At 35.5% G+C, this 27,096-nt stretch overlaps 1 protein-coding gene across 4 annotated transcripts in view; it reads left to right on the top strand.

Moving 5' to 3' along the window:
* The window catches only part of BBS9 (Bardet-Biedl syndrome 9), a 298,489-nt gene that overhangs the window by 151,006 nt on the left and 120,387 nt on the right, over nucleotides 1–27,096 (top strand). For 2 of the 4 annotated variants that reach the window (XM_032105262.1, XM_032105289.1), the window contains one exon: nucleotides 21,672–21,782. The exons of 1 other annotated variant lie outside the window; for it this stretch is intronic. In XM_032105262.1, coding sequence (XP_031961153.1) covers nucleotides 21,672–21,782 — 111 coding nt within the window. Of the gene's footprint in view, nucleotides 1–4,005; nucleotides 4,075–21,671; nucleotides 21,783–27,096 lie in introns of those variants that run through there. One more of the 4 variants, XM_032105282.1, reaches the window with a different exon arrangement.

Here is a 27,096-nt window from a genome sequence, read left to right as displayed (position 1 = left end):
GAGTATTCACAAAGCCTGCTGAAAGTACTTGAAAGGATTTTGTAGACCTGAGCACTGTTCAGCACTGACTGATGAAACTGGCGGTCATTGACCAAATTAGATTCAGCATTTTACCCGTCTTTATTATAGGGCTCCTCACCTGTTTCCGCTATTCCCTACCTGCTTCCATTCAAGTAGCATTTACAAAAGTGTCTAAAGGACATTGGTATATATCTGTGAACTCAGGAAATCTAAGCCTTAATAATAATGCATTTTTCTCTTTGAAAATCAGTTTGCTAAGGACTTCTTTCTTAGATGTACCTGGAGGCTTTTACTGCCCAAAACACTGTGTCAGTTCATTCCTAGGGAATTCTTAGCACAGGCCCTTAAATATGAAACTGACATTAAGTGACTTTAACTATTGTGAGGCAAACTCTAACTCATCTTTTCTAATTTCCTTAAAATCATACAGATTGATCAATTAAATAACTTTATGGATTTCCCAGGGAAGTGAGTTGTTTACGAACAGTGAAAAAGTATTGTTTTCATGGATAATATAAAACTGAACTCCTTATTTAAACAGAAAGACAGTAAGATTTTTCTTACATTTTCTGGCTAAATTTATTTAATGTATGTATATAGAGTATAGCTATATGTCACTGAAGTATTGCATTCATTATTCTTCATTTTCTTAAGTGCTCAAAACTTGCATTTACCTGTTTTGAAAGTTAATGTATGTTTGCAGGTTAGGAACTTGTGTACTACTTGCATTGAAACCCAAACTGATCCATCATCACTGTATAAGTCTTTTTGAAACTCCCGTATTTTGCACACTGCCTTAAGGCAAACAAACATTTGGTAAAATGTGTACTTTCTATCTTCTCCTTTTAGTTCTTCCTTCTAGTAAGGCTACCAGTATGGCTCTGATTAATTTTTTTTTCCCCTTTGGTTTTCCTCAATTATTTTCTGTATATCTCCTCCCTACATTGGGCTTCACCGGTTTCCTTGTCCATCCTGTGCCCTTTGATGTCCATGCAACTCCATGCACAGTCCCTTCACTGTGATAGTTGGAGCAAGTAACCCCAGCACTAGCCACCCAAGGGAGTAAATGACTCTGACAGAGAGAGGTAGCAACAAAAGGGTAGGAAGACCTTTTCTGATCAGCTGTCAATTGGGTCTCCCAAAGCAGTAACCACAGGGAAAGTCCTGGTGGTACCAGTCTGGGTCTGTCAGGCAAGGAGATTTTAACAAGGCTTGCCAAAGGTGTAACAGATACTAAATCCATAAACACTGCGATCATTGTGTACTTCTGTGTCCAATTTGTGCAGCTCTGCATGGCTGAGCTGTTGTGCCAGTTTAAACATAGCTAGCTGCCTTCTCTCCATCTAATTGCAATGATAATCACATGAGAATGATAAGAGCAAAGAAGTTGCTCTGACTCTTACAGCCTTTAGCATTGTCATGCACTCCTGTTAAACTGTGTTGGGTCAGCTAACAATGAGACATGATATAGTATATAATGGAACATGATACAGTGCTGCAGCTTTAATTTGACTTCTATTTCTTCATGTTTAAAATATTTTTTCAGAAAATTATCAGCTGTTCACGATGAACAGTTCTATCTTAATATAAAAGCCTAGAAATGAGTGAATAGTAATATATCAAACATTTTAAACTAATTGTTTGGGTTTTATTTTTGAGACTAAAATATGTCCCTTGCCCCATAAAGCTGATTTAGTGAAAAGGAAGGGGAGTAGCAAGTCATTAGGGAGAATTTTGGGAGAGCTTACAGCAACAAGTTTTTGTGGTTGCTTAAGAAAAGCTTAAGAACAATTTAGTGGAGCCAGAAACTTGATTGTTTGGCTCTCTGATGTGGATCATTACTCTCTGTAATTTCTTTCCATTGTAACTTCCTTAGCTCTTTAAAACTTTTATTTCTATTGTTTTAGTAATTTTGGTCGTTTATTATGTGGAAAGGAAAATTGAACTATGCAGAAAATAAGTGTCATTCCCAAGGTAATAGTGTAATACCTGTGTATAAACAGAGTTCAAATATGCTGTGCAGTCTGGTGTTGTAGCTCCTACGTACGCTTCAATTTAGGTGTTTTACTGATAAAACACAGATTACAGATTAATAGATTGTGGTGAGCCTAACACATTGCAGCCTGTTCTTACATCATTTGGCTCAGTTCAGGCAAGCACACTGAAAAGTGGAAATCTGAATATCAGACATGGGAAGAAAGCAGTGAACAATGTCTAAGGTGGTCTTTAATTCACTTAGTCAACTTTCATCACCCTGCAGGACTCAAATGATAGCTCTCCAAGTGGTTAATTTTCAGGGATTATATAAATAGTAGTAAAGCACTGGAATTTTTTTTTTAATTGGAATGAAGGCACTGATAGAAAATATATGCTTTTTTTTTTCAGAGCATTTCAAGTTCCATTGTTGTGAAAAGGGGCAAAATAAGATGGAAGAGTAACAGGACACATTTTTGTGTAGGGTTGTGAAAAGGTTTTTATTATGTTGTTTAGAACATCTCCCCTCCTCGATTGATATTACAGCTGGCAAAAACCACAGGGGGAAGGAGTACAAAGGTTAAGAAGGCTAAAGCAATAACATTTTTTAAAAAAATGAATAATTTAAAGAGGAAAATGTCATGCATAATGAATAAAAAAGAAATCCCTCTTGAGATATGGGATTCATTCATTTGTGGTACTATGAAATTTAGTTGGCAGCATTGCAATTCCAACTTGCCTCAACTAAGTACAGTTCGGATCAACACATTAGTGCCTTGGTGTGCACGATTCCATTGCTGGCTCTTTGCGTTGAAATCCATTAAATTTTAATATGTCCTACTTAGGTATAAGTGGTCACAAATGATTCATAATGTTGAGGTAAGCTTTTGGTGAAAATAATTGTCAGTTGAAAAAATTTCCCCTAATGACCTTGCTTGTCACTGGACTTTATTTTCTGTGTTGTTTGAAACCTTTAGAGACCACAAGCAAAAATAAACTTCTAAAATCCATGTTAATAAGGTAATTGTTCAAAACTATAGAAAAAGTATTGCTAATGGAGAAAGTGTACAGTCTCTGACCTTCCATTTCGGAAGATTCAATAGTAGCAGGTAAAAAAAAACAAAGCTAAAACCTGGATAGTTATTTTAAGAGGCTGCAAAAATTATGTCATTTTTTAAAAAATAAAGCCAAACTTTAATAATGTAGCACAATAATTTTATTTCAGGTATGTAGACCTAGTCTTGTACGTCTAGTCAGTCTTTGGATTTCCACTTACCAGATTTTTTGGTTCCTCTAAGCTTTCCTATGCTGTGATATTTGAAGAACAGCCTATGAGAACAGCTTATATGATGAAGCGCACTGGTATTTGTGCATGAGCTGTAGGCATTTGAAGACCATAATTAGCGCTGCAGTTTGGATGACATTACTTTTCCTTTCCAGTCCCTATCTGGACAAGACCACCAAAAAATTACCGGGACTGTCTACTTTTCATAAGTGCAACCATGGCAAATTATCCATCGACAAAAAGTTAGCAAGTGAGAGATAGTACAGAGGGATGAAGCAGGATATGTCAAGTATAATGACTTACTCAGTTTCTTCTGACTGGAAGTAGCATCCTTCAGTCAGCAGAGATGCAACTGTTCACACGTCAGGAGATGTTGTGGCCATTATTTTAGGTACCACAAGCACTTATTTTGCATTTGGTTCTATTCTTGATTTTCTGGCATGTTTAGGTTGAGTAAACCTGACTATTCTCTTATGCTGCCATAAATTGGGTGCACCTTAGCTGAAATTGCTAGTGTTACATTATTATAAACTGAGCAAGTGTGCCCAGAATGAGATAGTCATTTGAATAATTATTTTTTTTGTGTATGTTATCATTGAATTTGTCTTACAGCTTTTGAAGGTCTGTTTGGTCTTCAGTTAAAAAAAAATTTAAAAATAATAAAAAAACCCACTTGGGCAATAAAGGTATTAATGTTGTTTTTTTTTTTTTCCCTTAATGTTCAGGTCACGTTAAAATGAAGGTGTTTGTATATGTGGGACTGATTTCATAATTTCTATTGTGTAGGCAGGGTAAGTAACATGTATGAGTCTGTGGAACTCTGTGGTGAATGAACAGTGTAAAACTATATGTACATCACTAACACCATTTCCAGTGTATTTGCTCTTCCACATTACCATAAAGGAGTCCAATAAATCTAAACCTAGTGAAAATTTCATATTTTTTACATGCAGAACTGATTTTTCAATTACTTCAGACTTTTTCAGAGCCTAATCCAAATCCTGATGAAATCTGTGGGAGTTTTTCCATAGACTTCAGTAAGCTTTGGCTCAGGCTCCCACTTTTCAATTTTTCAAACAGATTTGCCAAAAATCTGCAGAGAGCCAGGCACTTGGAAAGTTTTTACTTGCAAAGTACAGCTGGTTTTGAGTTGCATACAGGAAAGTTCCCAGTGCTTTTTTGAAACAGAAAAAAGTAGTTTTAAAGGTCTTATAACTTTAGGTAAAAGAGTGGCTTTAACATTTGAAGCTGAAATTGCCTTGGGTCTTAGTCTAAGCATGACAAACTCTGTACTAGAAGATTGTTTTTAAAATGCATAACTACATGATAACAAAGCTTTGAACTGCAGTTTTATTATAACTTTAGCTAAGATTTTCTTGAGTTATGAGTTTCAGAGAGTCGGGGATGTCTGTACTAATAAATGATTTCTCTTTTTGTTTTGGTTTTTTGGTTTTGGCTTTTTTTTTCTTTTTCTTTTCTGCAGTGGAAAACTACACTTCAATTAAAGAATTATTCCCTGAGGTTAACTGCACTAATTTGAGAGAGAGCTCTTGAACTTCAGGGAACATATTACGCAGCCAGATCCATCTGGCGATGTAGGGCAGTTTTCACTGCCTCTGGGTGGTTGGATCCCAGACTTGGAGGTAGATATGGTTGGACATGCTGGGTTTTAGAGACTGTGGGACACAGCCAGTGCCTCGGCAAGCATCGCTCATACCCTTGCATATCAGCCTAAGATTAGAATAGTGGCATTTTAAGGTAGCATCTTGGGTTGTGGATGACAGTTAGTGAGGTATAGAATCTCTCTCAATGTCACTTCGAGTTTTTTGTCTTTTTGAGTGATCACCTCTAGCACATATTGGATGCCAATCAGGCTGCAGTAATGTTCCTCAGTAGCTACATTGTGAATTGCACCCCAATGGTTTTACAGATTTTTCTTAGGGAGAAAAAGGGCAATTTCTTCCTGAATTTGAATGCCTGACATTGTTCAAAGCTGTGTATCATCAGTATTGAGCTTGCAGATTTTTTTTTCTGAATTTTTAAAGAATGAGAGCATGTTTATGACTGTTGATTTTTTTGTGAGCAGTCAGCTGTAAGTCTACTCATGAGCCTGGTATCAATGGTTCCACTAATGTTCACATGGTAAGCGAAGGTCCATAAATACAAGTTTCCCTTGCCCCTGTGCTTATTTGGACTCACCCATCCCTAAAACTTTGAGCTGGAAAATGTAATCAAATCAAACATATGAGGTGCTTCATGACTCTGGCAGATTTAAATTTTTTTAAAAAAATCATTCTTTTCTTCCTAATTGTGTCCTGGCTGAAACAGAAAGACTGGTTATAAGAGGGCATGCAAAACCAAAAAATCACATAAACTCGAATCCTTAAGGTTTTGTTTTGATTCAGTTGCACTTTGAGGCAAAAATTTAGCTCACCCTCTACTAATTAGAATATTGCTAAAGAACTAATAAAAAAGTAATGTGTAGTTAGCTACATAATGCTGAAGCACTTTTTTTAGGATTGTAAAAACCTTCAGCAAACTGGTAAAAACCGCAGGCTTGATGAGTTTCATGCGATTATCATGGTAGGCTGCATATCTGGTGGGTGTTTGCTGCCTGTTATAAGTGCAAATACCACAGCAGGGTGCAGTGCCAGGAGCTCGCTGTCTTTTGATGAAAGATGTACTTTATTAATTCTGACCCTAACCAAAGCTTGACTTATTCCTCTTTAAGAAAACTAGTTAACTGTAAATTAGAGATATCACCAAAAAGGGTATTACTTCAAAGTTGGGAAATGATTAGGGGGATGTTCCACTGTTTTAATTGAGTTTCAATTTTAATGACTTGCTGTCTTCTATGTAACAATAAACAGCTGTGCCACACTCTGTGTTTCAAAGGACATTTACTCAGCCTTTAAATTTACCATTAGAGATCAAAGAGAAGGTCTGATGTATACGGATGATGAAGGATGCCTCAATTCAAATGGATGGGTGAACAGAAATAGTGCAACTGGAGGTAATAAATATTATGAACAACCTTTTTAATGTAAGTTATGTGGTACTGAACTTTATTAAATTTTATAGCTGCACTGAGAAATCTTTTGTGTTTATCTTAAAACTATATCAGAATACTGATAAGCATGTGTTTCTTCTAGCACTTTTTTCAAATAAACTTTTCAGTCAAAACTGAGGGGTTTTTAAGTAAAAATAATTGCTGGTGACATTCTTGAAAGTAGCTTAGAAATAAATGGATGCTTGAATTACATATAGGAATTTGTGAAGGATATTTCGGGGTAAAGCCTTGCTGAATGATCAGACTTTCCAATCTTAAAATCTATTTAAATAGATATGAATTAGTTGGGTTTTATTTTCTCTAAAATGGAGCAGGTTTCTTGTAACCAGAGTAGTCATTAGGGGTATTAGGTTGCTGCTCAGAGATGCTTAAATGAAGTTATGAACTGACATTCTCATTTAAATCAGGTCGTTAATAAAGCAGGGAACAATATGACAGAAGTTACATGGGAGATTAAAGTTAGTGCAATAAATTACGTTAGATATCCTGGGTCTGTTTACATTCTATCAGAAAGTGTTGCAATGGAGGAGATTCTATGGAGTAATGTAAAATACTGCAGCCAGCTATGATGAAGTAGTTAGAGGTTAAGATCTAGCAAGGTTCATACAACATGTTACAGACAGGATTTTCTTATGCTCCTGTGATTAAAAGTCCTTCTGAGAGTAAGACAAGTTCTTGTGATGCCTTTGGCAGTAAACAACTGCCATGTTTCCCTACAAAGAAACTGTATTGGCAGGATTAATACTTTGCAATAATTTCCCAGTCTGAGGAGAAAAAATGAAGCAGTTGTACTTGGTTATTTCATTTAATTAGTTATCAAGGGAAAAATGCTTGTTGTACAATTTTACAACAGATTTCTCAAATATTTCCAAATAAAAAATACTGGTATCTATGTCAAAAAGAGCCTTGTTTTTGGTTGTTTTTGCAACACATTAAAAACGGTTTTCTTCTTGCTTAGTGTGAAATTGATTCTCATGTGGGTAAGTTGATTATCTCTGGCTATTGAATTGCATATACATGATATAATTTTGGTTAGTGTAGTTACAGTGTATATTGTAAACCCTGTGATGAAATAGAAGAGGTGTTCAATTATACTATTCACAGTTAATCTACTCTGAATTTGGGTCCATGGTATATAGAAGATATTCTTTCCAGTGTGTGCTTTGTGAATCACTGTAAAATAGGAAGCTTTTTTTGTAATACAGCATTGCCAAACCAAGAAAGCACTTTGTTTGTTGGGTCAAATAATTCTTATTTAATGCAGGTATGCGACTTCAGCAGGCATGACCATCTGTGGTTGGGAAGAGGTGTTGAGGGAGTGATAATAATTCATTTGCAGACCAGTGGTAAAGTGAGAGCTTTGTTACGTCTGGCACATTTGTTAATATGAAGGAAAGATCTTTGTTGTGGATGCTGTTTCTGATGCTGTATTTTTGTCAGTTCAAGAGTTTATCTTAGTAGAAGGAAAAAGGAATATTTATAGAGGTATATATAAGTAAGACTCACCATGGTAGGCTGCTTTAAGAAATTCTTGGCAGGTGCAGCAGTCTGGTCTTTCTGAACAGTGAAATAATTGCTTCGATCAACAAGATAAGGGTGGAATCCTGGCCCTATTGAAGTCACTGGGAGTTTTGCCATTGACTTAATTTAGTCAGGATTTCTTGTTTACTTGACAGTTCTCTGTTACTGTTCTACTCACATTCATGTAGTGGTTGGTAACCTGACTTAGCGGAATGGATAAGAGTGAACCCTGAAGTAGACTTCTTTTAAAAGTATCTTCAGAGTCTGGAATTCACAGCAGGGACGTCTTTTATCAGTGTTTGGACAAAAGGAAGGTGTTTTCTAGCTTACTGCAAATTTGAAGTTAATAGAAAGGAAAACACAAATATGGAATTCCATTTTGGGAGGAAAGAAACTAGAGGACTGCAGAAGCCTCATTTTTCCCTGTAACTTAGATGCCATGATGGCAGTGCTATACTCTTGTCTTTGTGACAAGTACAGAGACAAAAGTATAAAGAAAATATGAAAATTGCATTCATTTATTTTTATTAATTCCTACTGAGCACCAAATAGGAAACAGTATGTAGTATTAATAGCTGTCCCAAACCCTTCGCAAAGACTGACTTGAGCAAATCCCACAAATTTATTGAAATCTTCAAATGAGAAGAAGCTAAGGATCAATTGGGGAAGAGAAGAAATACAAAGAATCAGAATGTACTTTATTACTTTTAGTTATAATTATACATTGCATTTGTTGCAATTCAAATAGAAGGAATCTAATGATATGTTATCACTTGTACCATGGGCTGTAACAGAGAGGGCTTTTTGTGTAATTGGTACTTAACAAATTCAACCATTTAGCTGGTGCACAAAAACCCCCACAGGTGTTAGAGAGTCCATGGGATAAAATGGACAGTTTACTTTAAGTAGCATTTCATGTTAGAGAAAGTGCAGATGCTGCTGCAAGATGTATTATATTTCCATAATCAGTGATAGATAACAAGAATTGTTTAACAATCCATATCCTATGTGTGCACTTAAGCCATGGGCAGATCAATAAAAAAGCATTAAGCCTGGTGCCAGCTGAAGATATTATACCTGCAGGCTGTTTGGCTACAGAACGGAAACTGGAGCTGGATTTCAGTAACTCTATTTAGGTAAATCATTATCTAGACAATGTCTTTTCCAATTTCTCTTTTAGTTCTGGGTCATTTGGAAAGGGAAAATCTATATTTAGCCAATGAAGTTTCTTTTTTAGCATTTCTAACAATTTTTCTATATATGAACAAAGTGTGTTTTAATGTAAATGTTGTAGTGCTTCATAAAAATAATATAATCACTTTATCTTTTATTTGAAGTTATTCCTGAGTTCATCTGTTAAAATTAATTAAAATAATCTTTCTCAAGGCTTTGAAAACCTCTAATTTGTTTTCATATACTCAGAATGTTGAGGAATGTGTTGTGTTCTAGATACTGGTGTGATTTAATAAATTTTCAATGAGGAAGAAAGTACATTGGCCTGTAGGGAACTGCTTGTTGAATATGAAGTTACGATCAAAACTTGAAGTTTCAGAAAAGAACAGAGTTAAAAAGACTTTGGAACATGATCAGATAGGACACTGAATCTTCAAGTGAAGAAGTCTTAGACTCTCAAGACAGGCTACTATTGCTCTGCTTCACTTGTTATTGTAGACATGACCAAATTAAAGCAAAGGGACAGAAAACACTTTTTTACCAATGAAATGTATCCTTGGCCTTTGTTTATTCTGTGTTTGAAGTCATTAAGCTTATTTTATGGAGGGGAGCCAAGACAACCTAGTGTGTTTCAGCAATCTTGAGAGAAGGTTACTTGAAGAGAATCATAATGCCACAGACATTCAGTGAGCTTGGCTATACAACAAATTCTTTATATGAACACAGACTTTTAATGGAAGGAAATTAAGTAGCATGATGTTTACATAGTGGTGGTTTGTGGCATTTTTGGTGGGTGTTGTTTTTTTTTATAGAATTTGTCCCCCATCAATTTACTGTTTTTAATGAAGGAGTCAGATCTTACCAAGGTCAGGCGGAATTTTGGTGCTGTTGGAGTAAAAGTTGATATCAAGTCCAAAAAATCCCCAACCCATCAGTCAAAATGATGTAATTGTTTTTCCATATCTTCTGTCTAATGAGATGAAGAGGACAATATTTTATATTAGTGTTTGTAGTAAATTTGACTAAAATATTTAGATAACTTTAGATAGCCCACAGTTGTGGGCACTAAGAGATTGCTCATGCTGTTAATGAACTGTCAAAAGAATTTGATATCACATATCGCAGGTGTGATGTCAACAAGCTACAGTGATGATCTTTGGATGCCGTATTTTTAGATGATCTTTGGTTTGCCACTCAGATACAGGTATTTGGACTAGTTAGTTTCTTTCAAGTAATGTGCAAATAGAGAAAGTATAGCTAGTAAGTCAGTGCTGTGGCAAGATGGTTTAAAGAAAGAAGAGGTGGACTGTAAAAAGAACTGGTAAAGGTAAAGTGACGTTGCTGAAGTATAGGAGAAGCAGCAGGCATGGTGTTGTTTTAATCAGTGGCTTCATAAAGTCCACCAAATAATTTAAAGCATATCAATGTTTGCAAAATCCTACCTTTGTTTGAGAATGGCTTTAGACAATAAAAACCAATTTCAAATAATATTTAAATTTCCAAACCAAGTAGTGTTTATAGCCTAGGAAAAGGGATACTAGTATGTTCTTTTGGTCTAGTTCTGTAACATGGTATATTGAGTATTGTATGGCTGGGTTTTGGTAGCAGGGGGCTGCAGGGATGGCTTCTCTGAAAGGCTGCCAGAAGCTTTCCCCATGTCCAACAGAGTCAATGCCTGCCAGCTCCAGGACAGACCCACCTCTGGCCAAGACCCAGCCCATCAGGGATGGTGGCAGCACCTCTGGGATAATGTATTTGAGAAGGGGGAAAAAGTCTGTTAAACTGCAGCTGGAGAGAGGAGTGAGAATGTGTGAGGAAAATCAGCTGTGCAGATGCGAAGGTCAGTGGAGAAGGAGGTGGTGAAGCTACTCCTGGTATAGGAGCAGAGATTACCCCTGCAGCCCGTGAAAGCAGATGGTGGAGCAGAGATCCACCTGCAGCCCATGGAGGTGGATGTGCCCAAAGGAGGCTGGGACCCCATGGAGAGTCTGGCCTGGAGCAGGCTCCTGGCAGGACCTCTAAACTTGTTTTCTCTCTTTTTTTCTTGATTGGTGTGATTGGGCAAAGCAAGCCATAAGATCTCTCCAGTTTCATATTATTTGTCCAATACTTTTAGTCGTATTTTGAATAGCATGTTTGATAATTTAGTCTTTATCTTGCTTCGTATGGTTTCCTTGAAGATGAGGTAGACATTTCTAAATTATTTTTTATTTAAAATAAGCATTACAAAATGTATGTTTAAGTTGAAATAGACTTTCTTTTGCGTGTACTGATGTTGTACAAAACAAAGAAAAATGTGATTTGGAGGGGAAGGGAAGTAGGGACTGCCCTTTGCATACAATTTTCACTTTTTACTTTAGCAGATTTCAGGGTATCCAATCACATTTAGAAATATAGCATTTTTAAAAAATGAGTAGGCCCTTGTCCTGGTCAAACTAAAAGACGATACTTAAAAACTAGAGAGTTGATTGAGAGAATTAAATAAGCATAAGGCATAAAAGTAGCAGACCGAGAGCATCACTTGCTCTGTCACTTACTTTGTTTATTATCTTAGACAGTAGCAGCAATTTCAGCTTTTAAATAAAATGAAACAGAACAGTTAATCCGGTGCCTGCTCATATAAAAAGCCACTTTGTTTCAGACATAGCATTTTTATTGTAAAAACAGACCTTGCTTTTTAGAAAAAAAAAAAAGCAGCTGGATTTGAACAGAGTTCTCCCTAACTATTCATTATCTTCTAGTGGATGTAATTCATTTTATGACATTAGCCAAATTGAATCTCTTCCCCCTGCCTGAAAATTTCAGTGCCAGGATTTTAGGCAGACATTTAGGATTTAGTTAGACATTTTTGGAAGCACGGTTTTTCAGATCTTCAGATACCTTGTGTTTGATCAAAAGATACTTTGCAATTTTGTAAAATTGATTCTATTTAGGGTCTATCACATGAAGCGCATCAATCTCCTGGCTACTACTTAAAATGCTTGCCAGAGATATGATACAAAAAGTTTATATGTGCAAAATTTTTTATCCTTCAGTTGTATCATTTTCATAACATTTGAATGGTGTTAACTTTAGTAAAATTGCATGATTTACACAGGTATAGGTGTAGTAGTAGTGAAAGGATGAAATTCTGTGCAGCTTGAAGAGTAAAATTTGCTGAATAGGAAGTTCTGTAAACAGCGGAAAAAAATTCTGTCTATAGGATAAGATGCAATTTTAAACTATTATGTACAGTTTTGTGCTCATTTCCTCCAAATAAACTAAATTAATGTAATGGTATTATGATACTTAATGGAGCCAAAGTTGCTTTTTCTGGATTCCTCTTAAAGTCAATCCCAGAGATTTTAATGCTGTAGAAGGTTGAGCTAACAAAAGATCACACTTGGATTTATTTGGTCAGTGGAGTATATAGCAAATGAAGTATTAAATGCTAGTGAAAATAAAGTAAATATAAGTAATGTATGGGGTTTTTTGCAGTATTGGAGCAAAGATAAGTTGGTATAATTTGATTGATTCTTAGCTCCCAGTGCAATTAATAAAAATCATAGTTGACTATTAAGTAAAAACAACATATTAATGACTAAACAATATTATTTACATGTTCTACATACTAGGGACAAATCTAATATTTGGGTACAACTGAGAAAGTAGAAATTTCCAATACATGAAAATAAGTATATCTTTGATATAACTAGCAGAAAAGAAAGAATTTTCAGCAAAGGTTGCTTTTCGATTGTGGAAAGGAACTTCAGTGTTATTAAAAAAGAGAATTTTCTTATGAATGCTTTGATTTCCTAAGCTCTTCACACCCAAACCGTCTCTATACAGTTTGTCTTCTAAATCCACCAGATAGATGTTTACTAGGTTTATTTCAATAACATTAAAAGACGATGCTTTTATCCATGTTTATTTCATTCTTTGATCTACATATTTCTAAGTATTATCAGGAGATGCAGGAAGCTAGTTCATTATCCTCTTAAAAATACAATGCCAGATTACTTGTGTGAAATTTCAGCACTTAGCATTTTATATTTTGTCTCTCCAAATGTAAATTTACTAAGCTTGTTTTCCAAATATTGTTGAGAATCAGAATTGTCAGAACCAGAGTTTTTAAGCATGTACAATATCATGGCTTCTTTTTAAATGAAGTATTTCCAGTGATATTTGCTCCCAGGATCTTTATAATTTTTATTTCCGTTGTGATCTGATGGTTACTTCCTGTAGCCAGTTAAAGTAGCCATGTAGTGTATTTTTTTTGTGATCTCATGTTCACTTTTAATTACTTTTTTTTAAATAGTAATTTATTTATGTTCTTAGATTGGATAACTATTCATAATTAGATAACAGATAATTGGGTAATTTCAGAATACTAATCGATACATCTGTATCTGTTTTGACCTCTATTACCTATATTTTCTGTTTGGAGGGGAAGGAAGAAAAGAAACCCCTTGTTCAGAAACTCCATCTCTGTGTTAGAATAAGGTAATTTAGTCCCATTCATAAACAGAATTATTTACCTCCGTGGTTTCTGTTCAGGAGTGATTCAAAGCCCTTGCTCTTTTGGTAGTCAGAAACCTAGTTTCCAGTAAAAATTAATTAATCCTTTTCTAAGAGTGTCTTTTATTTTGTCGAACACTAAGGGTTTCTGGCCTAATTGCATTGTTGATAAAGATCAGTCTGTTCCATTTTTATTAGTCTTAGCTTAGCAAGACTGGTCATCTGTTCAAGTGTCAATAAGATATGTGATTTCTATATGATCTTAGTAATCTTCATCTGAACTTTTCCAGGTTTATTTAACCTCTCATGAACATGGTAACAGGAATTGAACTCAGTGTTCTAGATGTCTTACCAGTGTCTTGTTCAATAGTGTTACTCCTTTCTTGATCCTAACATGAAAAATTGTCAGGTGGATTTCAAAATTTTACTAGTCATCACACTGGAACCTTTTTCTTCTGTCAACCTGTGATTATTTCTGTGGATTTCATATCTTTCATTTCCATAATACCCTCATTTCCAACTATCATAATATTAACACAACTGCAATTGCTATTGAAATCAGATATTTGTGTTCTGTAGCTAAAATTTGACATTTTGTGTATTAAATTACTTTACAGTAGTTTTCCAAAGTGACCAATTCTGTATACTTCTCTTTCAGTGGCCCATCACAATAGTGCTATGAAGTATTACTTTACCAATTTAATGTTGTTTTTCTGAGCAACATACATTCTTCAGTACCTACATTTTAATCCCAGTTACTAGTCCACTATCTTCTGTTATCCACAGTGTATTTGATATTACATCTGATGTCAGTAGGTCTTATTCTCTAGCCCAAAATCATGCATTAGGTTACATCTCAAATGCTTTTTCTTCGATTTCACTCAGTTGCTCATCTGGATTAGGCATAGATCTTTCATCAACTGTTTCTATCATACTACTGTTCTATCAAGGCTGTCTCAAGCATCCAAAATACCCAGCATAACAAGGCCTCATGCAACAAATTACATTATCTTTTATTTCTTGTTCACGGCTAAGATAAAAATCCCATTTTCACTAACCTGCACTTTTTAGCTTCCTCCTGTTGTTGTTTTGCTTAGGCCAAAATAGTGTAAACTCCCTGAAGGTAAACAGTTATTTGTTCCCCTGAATCAGTCAAAGACTACTCACTTTGACAGTCTTTGCACTATGGTTGTGTGATGGAACACTTTTGTAAGTCATAGGTTACAGCACTGCAAACTATGCCACAAGCATTTACTGTCTCTTCAACTTCTAAGTGCAGGGAATGAGGACTTGCTCTTCCTTCCCTAGTAAGTCCAAAATTTGTGTATACACATACATACAAGCATATACTGTCTATATATGTGACGATGCATGCTTGTGTCTTCAATTGGAAGAAAGTTTCATATTGTGCTCCAGGAAGTGCAAGTGTTTTAAATGGGAATGGAAGCAAAATATTTCTCTAAATTTTTTAGAATGAGGGATACTAGGATGGTTTGTTATCAAGATTATAAAAGTCAGTTTTATTCTGTTTACTTTCACTGTATGCTGAAGAAAGGTTAGAGACTACATGAAGACAATATTGAGAAAGTTTTTTTGACAAGCATGCTCCAGAGATCCCAGCTTCTCCAAACACTGTCTTTGAGGTGCTCTCTATTGGCAGATAGAAACCAGATGTGACAATGGAAATTAATTTGAATATGCTTTTAGAAAAAATAATCAGGAAAGTGTATGTTTTAGGGAGCGTTACCTATTTAAGTTTTTGATGTAAATTAGTATAAAAGTCTAAAGGTCTGGTAGTCTTCTTACAACTGTGTATTACCAAAACAATGCGACAAATACAAGCTCTAGAGAGTCAAAAAAAGTCTTACTAAAAAAAATTATTTTGTGTAAAATTCTTTGTGTTTCATATGTGCATATATCCTAATACATATATGTGTATATTTATGTGCATGAGAGAAATTTATCTGTGTAAACCAAAACAAAAGGCTTGCATATTCTTGCTCCACAAAAGGGTAGCATGAAATTACTTTGTTACTGAATAGAGAATGTTGTCCTGAAAATAGGTTGATGACAGTATATTCTGTATCTTCTACTGCAGTATTTAAGCATTTTGAAAGAAATTAATGTCTAATTAAGATAAACAAAAGCTATACTTAGTGATATACTGAGTATGGCGAAGAGGATGTGAGACCCAGTCAACAAAAACCACCGGGTGTTTTGTGAGGCAGTGTACTCCGAAGATAGTGATTTTTATGGTTATGTTGTTTGTCAAGAGTTGAAATTCCCCTTGAAAAATTCCATTTGTAAGCTGATTTTTCTTTTCTGTTACATAAAAGCAGATGGAAATCTGCCAAGCACTACAGAATTCAGTAAGTTGCCTCTCCCAACACATACCAGAACACAGAGCATGTTTTTCAGCCAGTCTGTGCTCATCAGGTGAATAGGTGGTTGGAAGGAGCAGTTCACTTGTGGTTGAAGCGCAACTGTCATCGTTCATCCTTTGTTCACGGCGTGTAACAAGTGCCTTTGGTAGATCTTGGGTGGCATTTGTGTAGTTTGCTGTTCTGGCATTCTCAGTCCTGAGTTAGTAAGGGTACTACTGAATTTTGATCTTATGTTCTTGGCCGAATGTCCAATAATGTGTCTTTAATGAAAACAGCTGTTGGATCTGCTCTTAGCAATGTGTTTCCCAATGCCATTCGTATGACTTGCATACCACATGCACTGAACCTCATCCTGGAAGAATGGCCAAGACTATTTGACAGTTTAAACACCATAGTTGCTCCCATAAAGAGCTTCTGCTGCCAAAGTAGCCTGAACTTTGTAAGTCAAGGTTTTATGAACTCAGACATGTTCAAAATACTTGAATTGTCTACAAGCTCAAACAGAAGCCACACAATTGGTGTGAATTATCTCTGCATAGCTCTCTGTGCAAATAGTGACAACTTATTAAAGGAAAAAAGCTATGGAATTTAAGAACTGGAAGTTTTGTTAAGAAACATTTCAGTAAAATGAGTAAATCAGAACAACAGTCTAGTAAGTCTCTGTGTGCTCCCATTGAAAATATGTTTTGGTGATTTTCTATGACCTTGGACTACATTTTCTGTTGGTATAATTTTTTCCTCTAATTTATTATTCTACTGGAATGTAATACAGAAATATTTTCCATCATTTCGTTGAATTTGGTTGTGTCAAAGCAGACAGACAACAATGGAATTGTGTGACTGCAGGATTGTAGCTACTGTTAGACTTAAGTGATACGTTCTGAAATCTATAGCTGATTATTTAATGACTCTATATTTTGCAAGTGAATATTTGAACTAAACCTGGACTGTTTGCTGCTGTGAATTGTAACAGTGTTTGTTATCAGCCACCCATTTAGGAGAAAAAAAAAAAAATCCTTTTTCTCTGCCTCGCCCTCCCCTCCCCCCCACCATCTTCCTTTCTGTCTCGGTCCCCCTGCTCTCTCTTTCTCCCTATTTCTCTCCCTTACTTTTTCCCTTCCTCATAATTTTCCCTCTTTCTCCTCAAACTCTGCAATGGAAATGTGTTTGCCTTCTTATAATGTCTATTCAAATGATAGACTCTAATCCAGGGCTGGTATGTGAATTAATGCTCCCTAGATCTCATCATACACTCAAATATGTATTGTTTTCTTCTATAGATTTTGTTGTTTTATCTTCCATTTAAAAAGCAGCAATAACATTACCTATCTTCACAACCTGCACACAGTGTTTATTTCAACAGGCAAGCTACCTTCTGATGGGCAGATCCTAATAAAATTTACAGGACTTGAATAAATATAGCTAGCAGAATCAGTACAGGTAATTGATTAACTCTTTTAGAGAGAATAACCTCTAAAGCATTAGACTGCGTTTTCGGTGTACACTTTCCTAAAATTGTCGACAGAACAGAAAACCCAAGTGAACATGGTTTTGGGTACAGCTTTTTGGAATCTCTACGAAATAATTTTACTGTTTAGATTATCTCCGTTTTATAATGGTTTACAGATGGATGCAAAACCTGCTGTTTACAGAGCTTCCTGCTCACATTTTGACTATCTTGCTGCCAAAGACTGCTCAGGAAGCTTTTTTTCTTCTTTCTGTGGACTCTTGTAAGAGTTAATTTCAGAGGAAAATGGAAACTTTATGCATAGTTTCGGTTGTGATTGAGTGGAAGAGAAAAAGGAAACTCAAATACCCTTTACCTCAAAGTGCCTTTTCATTTTTTCTGATGTATACCACTTTTGTTTTCCTGTTTTTCAACTTTTAAAGGCGTATTAAAATGTGTAAAAGCATGGTGATAGGAACCCGTAGGAAAACTGTCAGTACTTAATTTTTGTTCAATATGTGTTATGTGTTTATGTTTCCTTTGGGTGTGGGTATCTTTTTCCAACTGAAGAACCAAAAGTGTTACAAAAACAGATGTAGTGAAAATAAGCAAGAGAAGTCTCATTTCCTTTGGTGAACAAAGTTCACAATTAACTTGAGTGTAATTTTTTGCATGTTGTACCCTATCAAACAGTTTTGCTGACAAAAGCTTGCTTTCTTGGATTTATCACAACTGATAAAAGATCTGTGATGCCAGACAAGAATCTAGCTATGCAGAAAAGGGGGAAAGAGTGGGTCAGATGTAATAACATATTCTAGATGTTATTCCTGCCAACAATTAATGGGGAAATTCATTTTATGAAGCACTGTTTACAGACTGACATCTGGAGGACTTCTCAGCTTGGATCATTTCCAGTGTGTAGATTTATGTACTACTATTCCTTCTCTTTCCCCCCTTTTTCCTTAAATATCTCACTTTTCAGATCTATACCATTCATTTAATTGTGAATGAATACGAATTATTTTGTTGCTGTGATTTCTTTTAGGATTTCATAAAAACTGAAAATGCTTGCTAAAACAGATGTTCAGTGAATACTTATTGAAATGTATATAGAGATATACAAAAATTCAGAGTTCTTTTAACTTAAAGAGGTTCTCACCATAGAAGTCAGAATATACACCATCAGTAGAACTTTTGAAGTATGAAATGAAAAAGCTTGTAGTTGTAGCAGAAAAAGTCTTTTCTTTTTTTTTTTCTTTTTTTCTCCAGATAGCTGTCCTTCTGAATTGTAAAATGTTTTTGAATCACAAAATCCTGGTCTACCATGGTTTAAATATTGTATTCAGTAGTGTGTATTTGTGCCTTATCCAGTTTCCTTTCCAGTCTAGTGAGAATCTGCAATTTGCTTTGAATGTTTCCCTTCTTTCTGTGTTACAATAGCCTTAGTGTGGTCTCCGCACCTTTCTTCCTGTGGGAAATCATAGCATGTTGTCAAGGGTATCCATTGTTATCTTGAGGATATGTATCTGTGCTGATTGGAGCAAGAAAATGGAATTTCCTGTTAGTGTCATTGGAAGAAGTGGGTACTGCTTGTGTTGAGGCAGGTTATGTGTAGATGAGGCTGCAGTCATGCTCCCCCCCCCCATGCATCCGAACAAGTTAAGGGACATGTTTAGCAAATTTGAGTAGTTCCTTCATTTAGAAGGTAATACGAGTATTAGAAGAGCAAGGTAGAAAGGAGGGGGCACAAAGACTTTGTTACTGTAAGCCTCACTGTCTCAAAAATGAGTAAAAATATAACCATATATTGCTTTCTTGTCTGGTCACTTATTGAAGTAATTATTGTCTCAAGAATCCTAGTGAAATCCTGCCCTGCTGAGAACAGTGCTTTTAGCACATGGAATGCCTTTATGAATTAAACAGTATTTAAAAACAGTTCATAGGGAACAGTTATTGGCACCCTTGCACAAGTAACATTTTATTACTACTCTTAATATTGATGCTGATAGTATTGCTCTGTGCGTTCTGTCAAAATTTTCTTTTTTTGTAAAATAGTATGTCACTGGTAACATTTCAGTCCTCACTATTCTCAGTAAAATAAAGTTATGGAAGAAGTTAATTTTGCTTTTAATTGTAATAACTTCTGATGGTATCGTGACAGGTAAATCTCAATAAATCTCTTACATTAGAATAAAAATCAGGATGTCCTGCTTCCTTTTAACTAGTAGTATGTTGCAGCTAAGGGAAAATAGACTTTTTCCAGCTCTTAATCAGTTATTGTCAGCATTGATAACTAATGAAATATTTTGGCACCAAAGGCCGTCAGTCCTCAAGGCTATGTAAGTTCCTGAATTTCAGGTTTTAAAATGAATGTTAGAAAAGTTCTTTTATTTGCATGTAGAAATTCAATGGATACTAATTGACTTGGTGAATTTTTGCTCATGCTGTTACAAAATGTTATAAAATTAAAATGTATGATGCCATTCTTAATAGTTCTTTTGGACAAGAAACCTTAATTTTGTATCCTGTATTTACAGGTTAGCATTTAAGAGTGTATATTTTATCTGAACAATAAGAATGAAAGATATCTAAATTGACTTTTAAAGCACTGATTTCCATTTCCTCAAATCTTGTCATTTACATTTTAGTCACAATTTTCAAATGGCAACAGAGGTATTGGTTTACAGATATTTTTTTTCATTTAGGCTGTTGGTATATTTATATTTAATGCCATGTCAGATGACGCTACTGTTACAGTATTTTAGCGTGAAGAGATTTTTCTAATTTCCAATTTTCTCTTCTATTTTCATAGCAGGTATCCTAAATATTTGAAGCTGTCATGGATCGTGGGTCTGCACAGTGACACATTTACTCATAACCATCCTTTCTTAGTGACAAAATTTGCTTGCTGTAAATCAAACATAAATCCTGTGATACATCTTACACTTTCTCTGAGGGTCTATTTGGATAAAGCAGCTTGTGTCTTTACTCTTCCTTAGGAGCAAAAGATGCTGTATTAGTTCTTCATCTGGTAGGACTGAGTGTTTTCACAGGGTTCACTAGAGCTGCCATGCTTTATCCTCGCTAAATGTCAGGGTGGTACATTTCTGCAGGACATGGTTTGCCAGTGCTTCTGAAACTGCCAGGGAAAATGCAACTCTCCTACTTAGGAGTGCAACCTTATTTTTAACTGTTTTACTCATTTAGTTTGTAAAGGGAGAATAGCCTGTGCTGCTGCAAATTTGATGCACTTTTTATGGGGCCTGGAGCAGAACATGTCTTTTCAAAATAGAACAACTGACATGAAGGTAAAAATTCTGTGCACTCCATTGGGAGTTGATGTGCTGCTTATAAACATGTGCTTTCAGAGCACAATAGATGAGTACATGGATTTGTTTGCTTGCTAGTGGTGTTCCTGTGAGGGCTATGAGAAAAAGATGCAGCTCAGCTGTGTACTGTATTGTTGGCAATGCACTTGCTGTAAGGCCGTCTTTTTGCTGTGGAATAGTGACGCATCCTCCAGTGTCCTGACCACAGCTGTTCTGAAATAAATTTACATCAACCTATTCCACTGCAAGCCACTACTGCTATATTTAGCTGATGCTACTACTACTATTACTACTACAAATAGTAGATTATACTTCTCTTCGTATTTTAAACATAGGCATTTAAACACATTTCAAGAAAAAGATGTAAGTGATTGTGTTGTCTAGTGAACGGCTCATAAAGCAATGCTGAAAAATACTAAGATGTTATACCATACATCCTAGAATCACTTGAGTAAAGTGCGTTATTGGACACTGAAAGTATCCCTGTGTTTCCAGATCTTTAACACTAATAAAAATACTGCATTTAATAGCCCATCCAAAAAAAATCATCATGTCATTCTCTGTGGCAAGCTAACAATCTTCATAAGGTTTGTTGATTTTGTAAAGTTATTTCTTTCACACTTAATTCCTTTATTACAAAAATAGCTCCCAGTAATCTGATCTTTAACACAAATCACATTATTTTCCATGTTTTATGTGGAACCAGTTATGCATATTCTGTGGTCTAAGTTAATTCAAACGTTTTTCAAAATGACATAAGTAGCAGAGAGAAGTCATTAAGGCATAATCAGCCTTCTAAACCATGGTAATAGTTTTCTTTAACAAATGTTTCTGTGAAGGGAAAGTAAAGACTATTTCAGTTTTATGTGTTCCTGTCAGCTAATTTATCGCCTCTTTTCCTCAATTATGCACCAATGAATTTTGTTTTGTTACATAAACACCACATTAAGTGTATTCCATTTTCAACTAGGTGGCTGTGCTACAATCCCAGAGTCTGATTTAGAGGAAAGGACCATTATACCGGGCTCCACAGCAATGTTTTCCAGTAACGGGCAGATCACAAAGCAGAAATCCAAGCCTGGTAAGAAAAGGAAAATTATGTTATTTCACTTAGAGGTGTACAGCTCATCTTTTCAGAATGCTCGTGGACACATGAAACAAATGGCATGTATTTCAGCCTTTGTTGGCATAATTTCTAGCTTTTCTTGCTACAATAGTACAATGTGTAGGATTCTGAGCTTATTCAGCTTATTCTGTCAAGAATGGCTCAACTGTAAAGATCAGTCTTGGAATCAAATAACTACACAGTTGAAAGGTTTTGTGCTACATAATACTTGAATGAGATTCTCACAGGTTCTGTTCATGGTCTCTTCTACAGAGGCAAAATGAAACTGAGGGCATTTTAGTGTAATAAAGGTGGTTTTTTTTCCTGTGGTATGGTGGTTACACTTTGTGCCAGCTGATTAAAATATGGTCATTACTTATCTTTTGTGGAGAGACTTCCTAGAATTTCAGAAAAATATTATTGGATATAATAAAATGAAATTATACTGGCTATAAAATATGCTGCATACAGTGATGACACATTTTCTGGAAAGACTTCATGCTGCCGGGAACTGTGATATAGTGTTAACATATTTTAAAAGCAGCACTGTAAAGTACTGCCTTGCAGTTTAATAAAGTGTCTGGTAAGTTCTCAGGGTTTGACTATAGCAATTTCACATTTTGCTTACTAAGTTGTACCTTCACACTTCTTTTCCCTCTCTCCTTGTCTGATTTTGTCCTGTAATATTTATTATAAAGTGTATTTGAATGTTGCTTGTGAATCAGAAGTGTTCATTATGGATGGTCGTTGAAGTTAAGAAAAGTAGCTTAGAGGTTGCAACCAACAATACTCAAAAATAGAAAATCCTTATACATCTGCAAAACTCGGCCAATTGTGTGTTTAAAAAGCATTCAGCTGCTTTTTTCCCAGATAACTGTAGGACAGACAGGCAGGGAGTTGGAATATATAGTTAATTTAGATAGCAGAATTTACATTAGCAAATTTTTAATAGTGGGCAGGAAAGAAAGATATCTAATGCAGCAATGCATAATAATGCCACAGTGTAACTTAAAACTCAAAAATTAGTACCTGCTTACAAAAACAACCTGAAAAATCCCCTGAAGGCCTAAAGCTCTGACTTTTCTAGAGTGCTAATTACTTGCGGTCCTCATGGACTTCAGGTCACTAGAAGAAGAGAGCCTGTCAACGTTGACATAAATATAGTTTAACCTTTGCCATCTGGATATATTAAGTACCCTCCTGGTAATAGAAAAGTGTATCATCTCTCTGATGTAGGATACAAGCCTGATAAAATTCCAACTTCAGGCAACTAGACTAATAAATCACAAACATATGGCAGGTTATTTCTCTTTGTCTGATGCTCCAGTCTTCTGATCAAGCACATATTTGTTCTTCAGTAGATAGTGTTCTGTTATGTTTAAATAACCTTATTACTGAAAAGGCTAGCATGAGTGGAAAAGTGTAGAAATGTATTCATGAGATCCAGAAACAACAGCATGCGGACCTGCGTATCCTAGTGTAAGTCTTAGCCCATGATAAAAATTGAGACTTACGTCACATAGCTGGCTGTTGTTGCTTTGTAACTATAAAAGGCAGAATGAAAACTTAGAAAGCTTTTAAAAAGTCTCTAGGTTTACAGCCATGTAAACGAGTGAGTTTAATTCATTCATTCATGGTAAGAATTGACTGCCATCTGCCAGTTAGTGCTGCAATATAGAGAACACCTAGAATATCTGCCACTGAGCTGTCTGGAAATTCTAATTGCTACAAGCGTAAGAGCCAAGGGAGCTACTTAAACCTGAAGGTAACAGTAGGCATGAAATCACAGCCTTTCAGTGTTTTTCTGTACATGATACTTTTGGACTGAGTTCTTGCTCAGGCACCACTGACTGCAGCAAGACCATGGTGATTACAAAGAGCTCTCAAAGAATATTTTCTGTTGTGGTTTTTTTTTTTTTTTTTTTCTTTTGAGTTTGCATTTAATTTAACTATATGCAGTAAATAAGAGAGAAAAAATGACAGTGTAGAGTAAAAATAATTTTTCTTAATATATCTTCCTTCATTTCCTAATGGAGTTCAAGATAGATTCTCATTATAAGTTGAGTTGGTTGTTTGATTACCCTAGTGGGTCACTTCCAACTCAGGATATTCTGTGATTGTATGATAATATGTTGTATGAGCTATGCAAAGAACTGAGGGAAATGAGGCACTGAGACCTGGAAGACTGTTCTGTGAGAAACTGTGCTGTAGGCCATCATCCTGTCACAGACTTGCTAATTATCTTATGCAAAGTATTATACTGAGACTTTCCAGGCAGCTGCTAAGCATGTGAGTGAGACTTTTGGCTTTACTTGGAATAGTGACTTAGGGCAGCAGAAAATGACATCTAGTAGTCATGCTACAAGTCTGTGCAATGACAGAATGAATGGTTTTAGCCCAGTCATGGAGTCTCTTTGGAAGGGGAATTACTAGTTTTATGATGTTGTCTTTTAATTGCTGAAACAGTTCTCACTGGGTTGTTTCACTTATTGTCCTGGCGTGTCTGTACGATACTGTATTCCCTATCATCTGTCTCAAACCGAGACACTTATTTATTTCTTTCTAATCCAAGTATGTTGTGATTTCGTAGTAGAGAATGGGATCCCATTCATGCTGTTTGGAAGCTAGTGGCATTACTGCTCTTGTAGGAGTAGTTTCTTTTAGAAGGCTTTTGCTTTGAGTGGGTACAAAATACTCCCTTGAACATTTGCTGTCCAGTGAATGGAAAATAATTCTTCCTGCTTGCCACCTCAAGACACAGTCTGTGTGCATTGCATTGGGAGGAATAATGTTAGCATGATAAATCCCTGCTAATTTTGTTCTTGCTGTTTTGGTTAGACAGAGCAGCGTATATTGCATCATGGACTGCACAAGCCTGGTGGACAGTTTGAATGCAATTTGAAGTTGAGTTCACGTGTTATGTCTTTACTTTCTCCATGAGCTCACAGCTACAATACCAATGCTGACCTCTGCTGCAATCACAAGTACAAATGTAGTGATTGTAGACTCTACGTAGGTACTGTGGAGTTCCTTTCTCTTTGGTGTACTCTTCCTGCTGTCTTCCATTTTCTTCTTTACAAGTTATGAATTTCTAACTAGAGTTGCAGTCTGCTTGAGTGGTTTGATTTTATGGAGAAATTTTCATGTGTTCTAGAAGGTAACAACAAAGATTTGCAGAGCTCCACTTCTCAAGCCCTCACTTGTGCTAAAATATTTCTGGTGAAATCAATTGAAAATATGGTTTGCCACAAAGATGTATAAGGAAGTTGTCGTACCTGAGGGCTTTTTAGAGAAATCTGTAAGGAATATGGGAAACAACCTTAAAACAACAATTAAACTGTGCTGGTGGTGAGCTTTAGGATGTAATAACAACATATGCATTTATAGAGATATAGCCCTTACAGTAAGTATTCTGAATTTCTTGTATGCTCTGTGCTACATGCTACTTACTATGAAAGAGAATTTCCTGAGACCAACCAATATTTTTTTCCAACAATATTCCGAGTGAATATTTTGCACAGAAAGGGTCTGGTTGGTTTTTTATGAGTAACGAGTTTTATGCTGGTAAATCATGACTAACTTCACTAAATTGATGAAAAAGCAGATGAAAAGTTAGTATGAAAACAAGAATGATTGGGCTGAAATATGTATCTTGGTTTTTTTGGTTGGTTTTGTTTTGATCTTTTTTTTGTGTGTGTGTGAAACAATTGTGCTGATTACTTTTTAATTTGCTTACTTGTTCAGGATTTTTATACACCAGGAGTCAGATTTGTCAAGTGTCATGTCATGCAGGTATTAGAATATTCACAACTTGTAAGACTTGATTTTCCTGGCAGAATTTTTCACCTAAGATCCTGTAAACCTATCATGTAAATGATAGATCTAAACAAAAACCAAACCTAACCAAAAAAATCTATAATATATAAGGGAAATGTTTGCCTGACTTTGCCATGATAATTCAGAGTAATCGTCTCTTCCTGAGAGAGCAGTATGGCTCAATATTTACATTTATGTTTAAACACAAATATTTCTGAGAAGCTATTAATGAGACAAAAGATTTAGCATTTGGATTTGCTACTGTGCTTCCACTGTTTTAGTTAAAATCTTTGTATGTTGCTGTCATGCAAATATTTAGATGACTTAAAGATTAGATTTCGAAGTTCTCATCTTCTGTATGATTATATTTAGTAAAGTAAATAAACTTCCATAGTTTAATAGTCAAAGCATCTAAGACCAAAAACTGTCTCAGCATTTATGATTTATGATAATCTATTATAATTTATGATAATCTGTTTATGATTGGAATATATTTTTACTGTCTTTAATTTGAATCTGGCTTATTATTTTTGATTAAATAGACAAGTGGCTATACGTAGATGACTGTGAAGTTGAGCTATAAACTCCAGTAAAATAAGACATTCTGAGTCAGATTTTCAAAACACCCTCCAAAGTTGCACCCAGACATTATACAGCTGCATTTACGTTTTCTCCAGCTTTGAATAGCAATGCTCATGTAGATGTTGTAGGTGCCATTTAAGAGGATCTTTCAACTTCACCCTTCTAATCAAAGATTGCTGTTCTTAGTAGCCTAGACAATTTTAGGAACTATTCCATGGTTGCAGCAAAGAACATCCAGAAAGATGTTTAGTTTCACAAACTTGCTAATAAACAAGATTGAAACTATTTTCCTTTAAATTGCCTGGTGACACATTTAAATGTAGCCATATGCTTATTTTTTTCTTATGAATGCACAACTCTGTGGAACTGCCATCTGCTAAGTAGCTCATCAAAAAGTGATGTAGTATAAGATGAAACTTTGTGATAGTGTATCATGTATTTGATTTTAGAAAGGAGTACTCTTAAGCACTTGGCTTTGTACAAAGAGTTAGATAGTAAAGAGCTTTTGGATATAAATTGCTGCCAGCTCTCCACTGAGTCTTTCTATTTTTGTGCTGTACTGTTCTTAATATTACCTCTTGCCTACACATGTGAACGAAGGCATATCCTTGAATTTGTTTTGAAGGGTGCCTAAATATTCTGTAAAAGCTCTAAAGCAGGTCTGTGAAAGATTTCTATTTTCTCTCAGGCATTTATTGTTTATATCTTGGACTAATAACTGCCCTACATTTTCAACATGCATGAGTAAGGTGCAGGTGGCCTTACTACTGTTATTGTAATTATCATAATTTGCTGCAGTAGTAATCGTTTGGACGCTGATGTTTTTGCCAATTACAGCAAAAGTATTTGCAATGTACATAGCAAAGCAATTCACTTTTTCAGGTTAGACAGT

Source organism: Corvus moneduloides, chromosome 1 (assembly GCF_009650955.1).
Source record: "Corvus moneduloides isolate bCorMon1 chromosome 1, bCorMon1.pri, whole genome shotgun sequence".
NCBI classification, from domain to species: domain Eukaryota; kingdom Metazoa; phylum Chordata; class Aves; order Passeriformes; family Corvidae; genus Corvus; species Corvus moneduloides.
Note: the sequence above shows the minus strand (reverse complement) of the source record. Positions and strands in the feature narration are given on the sequence as shown.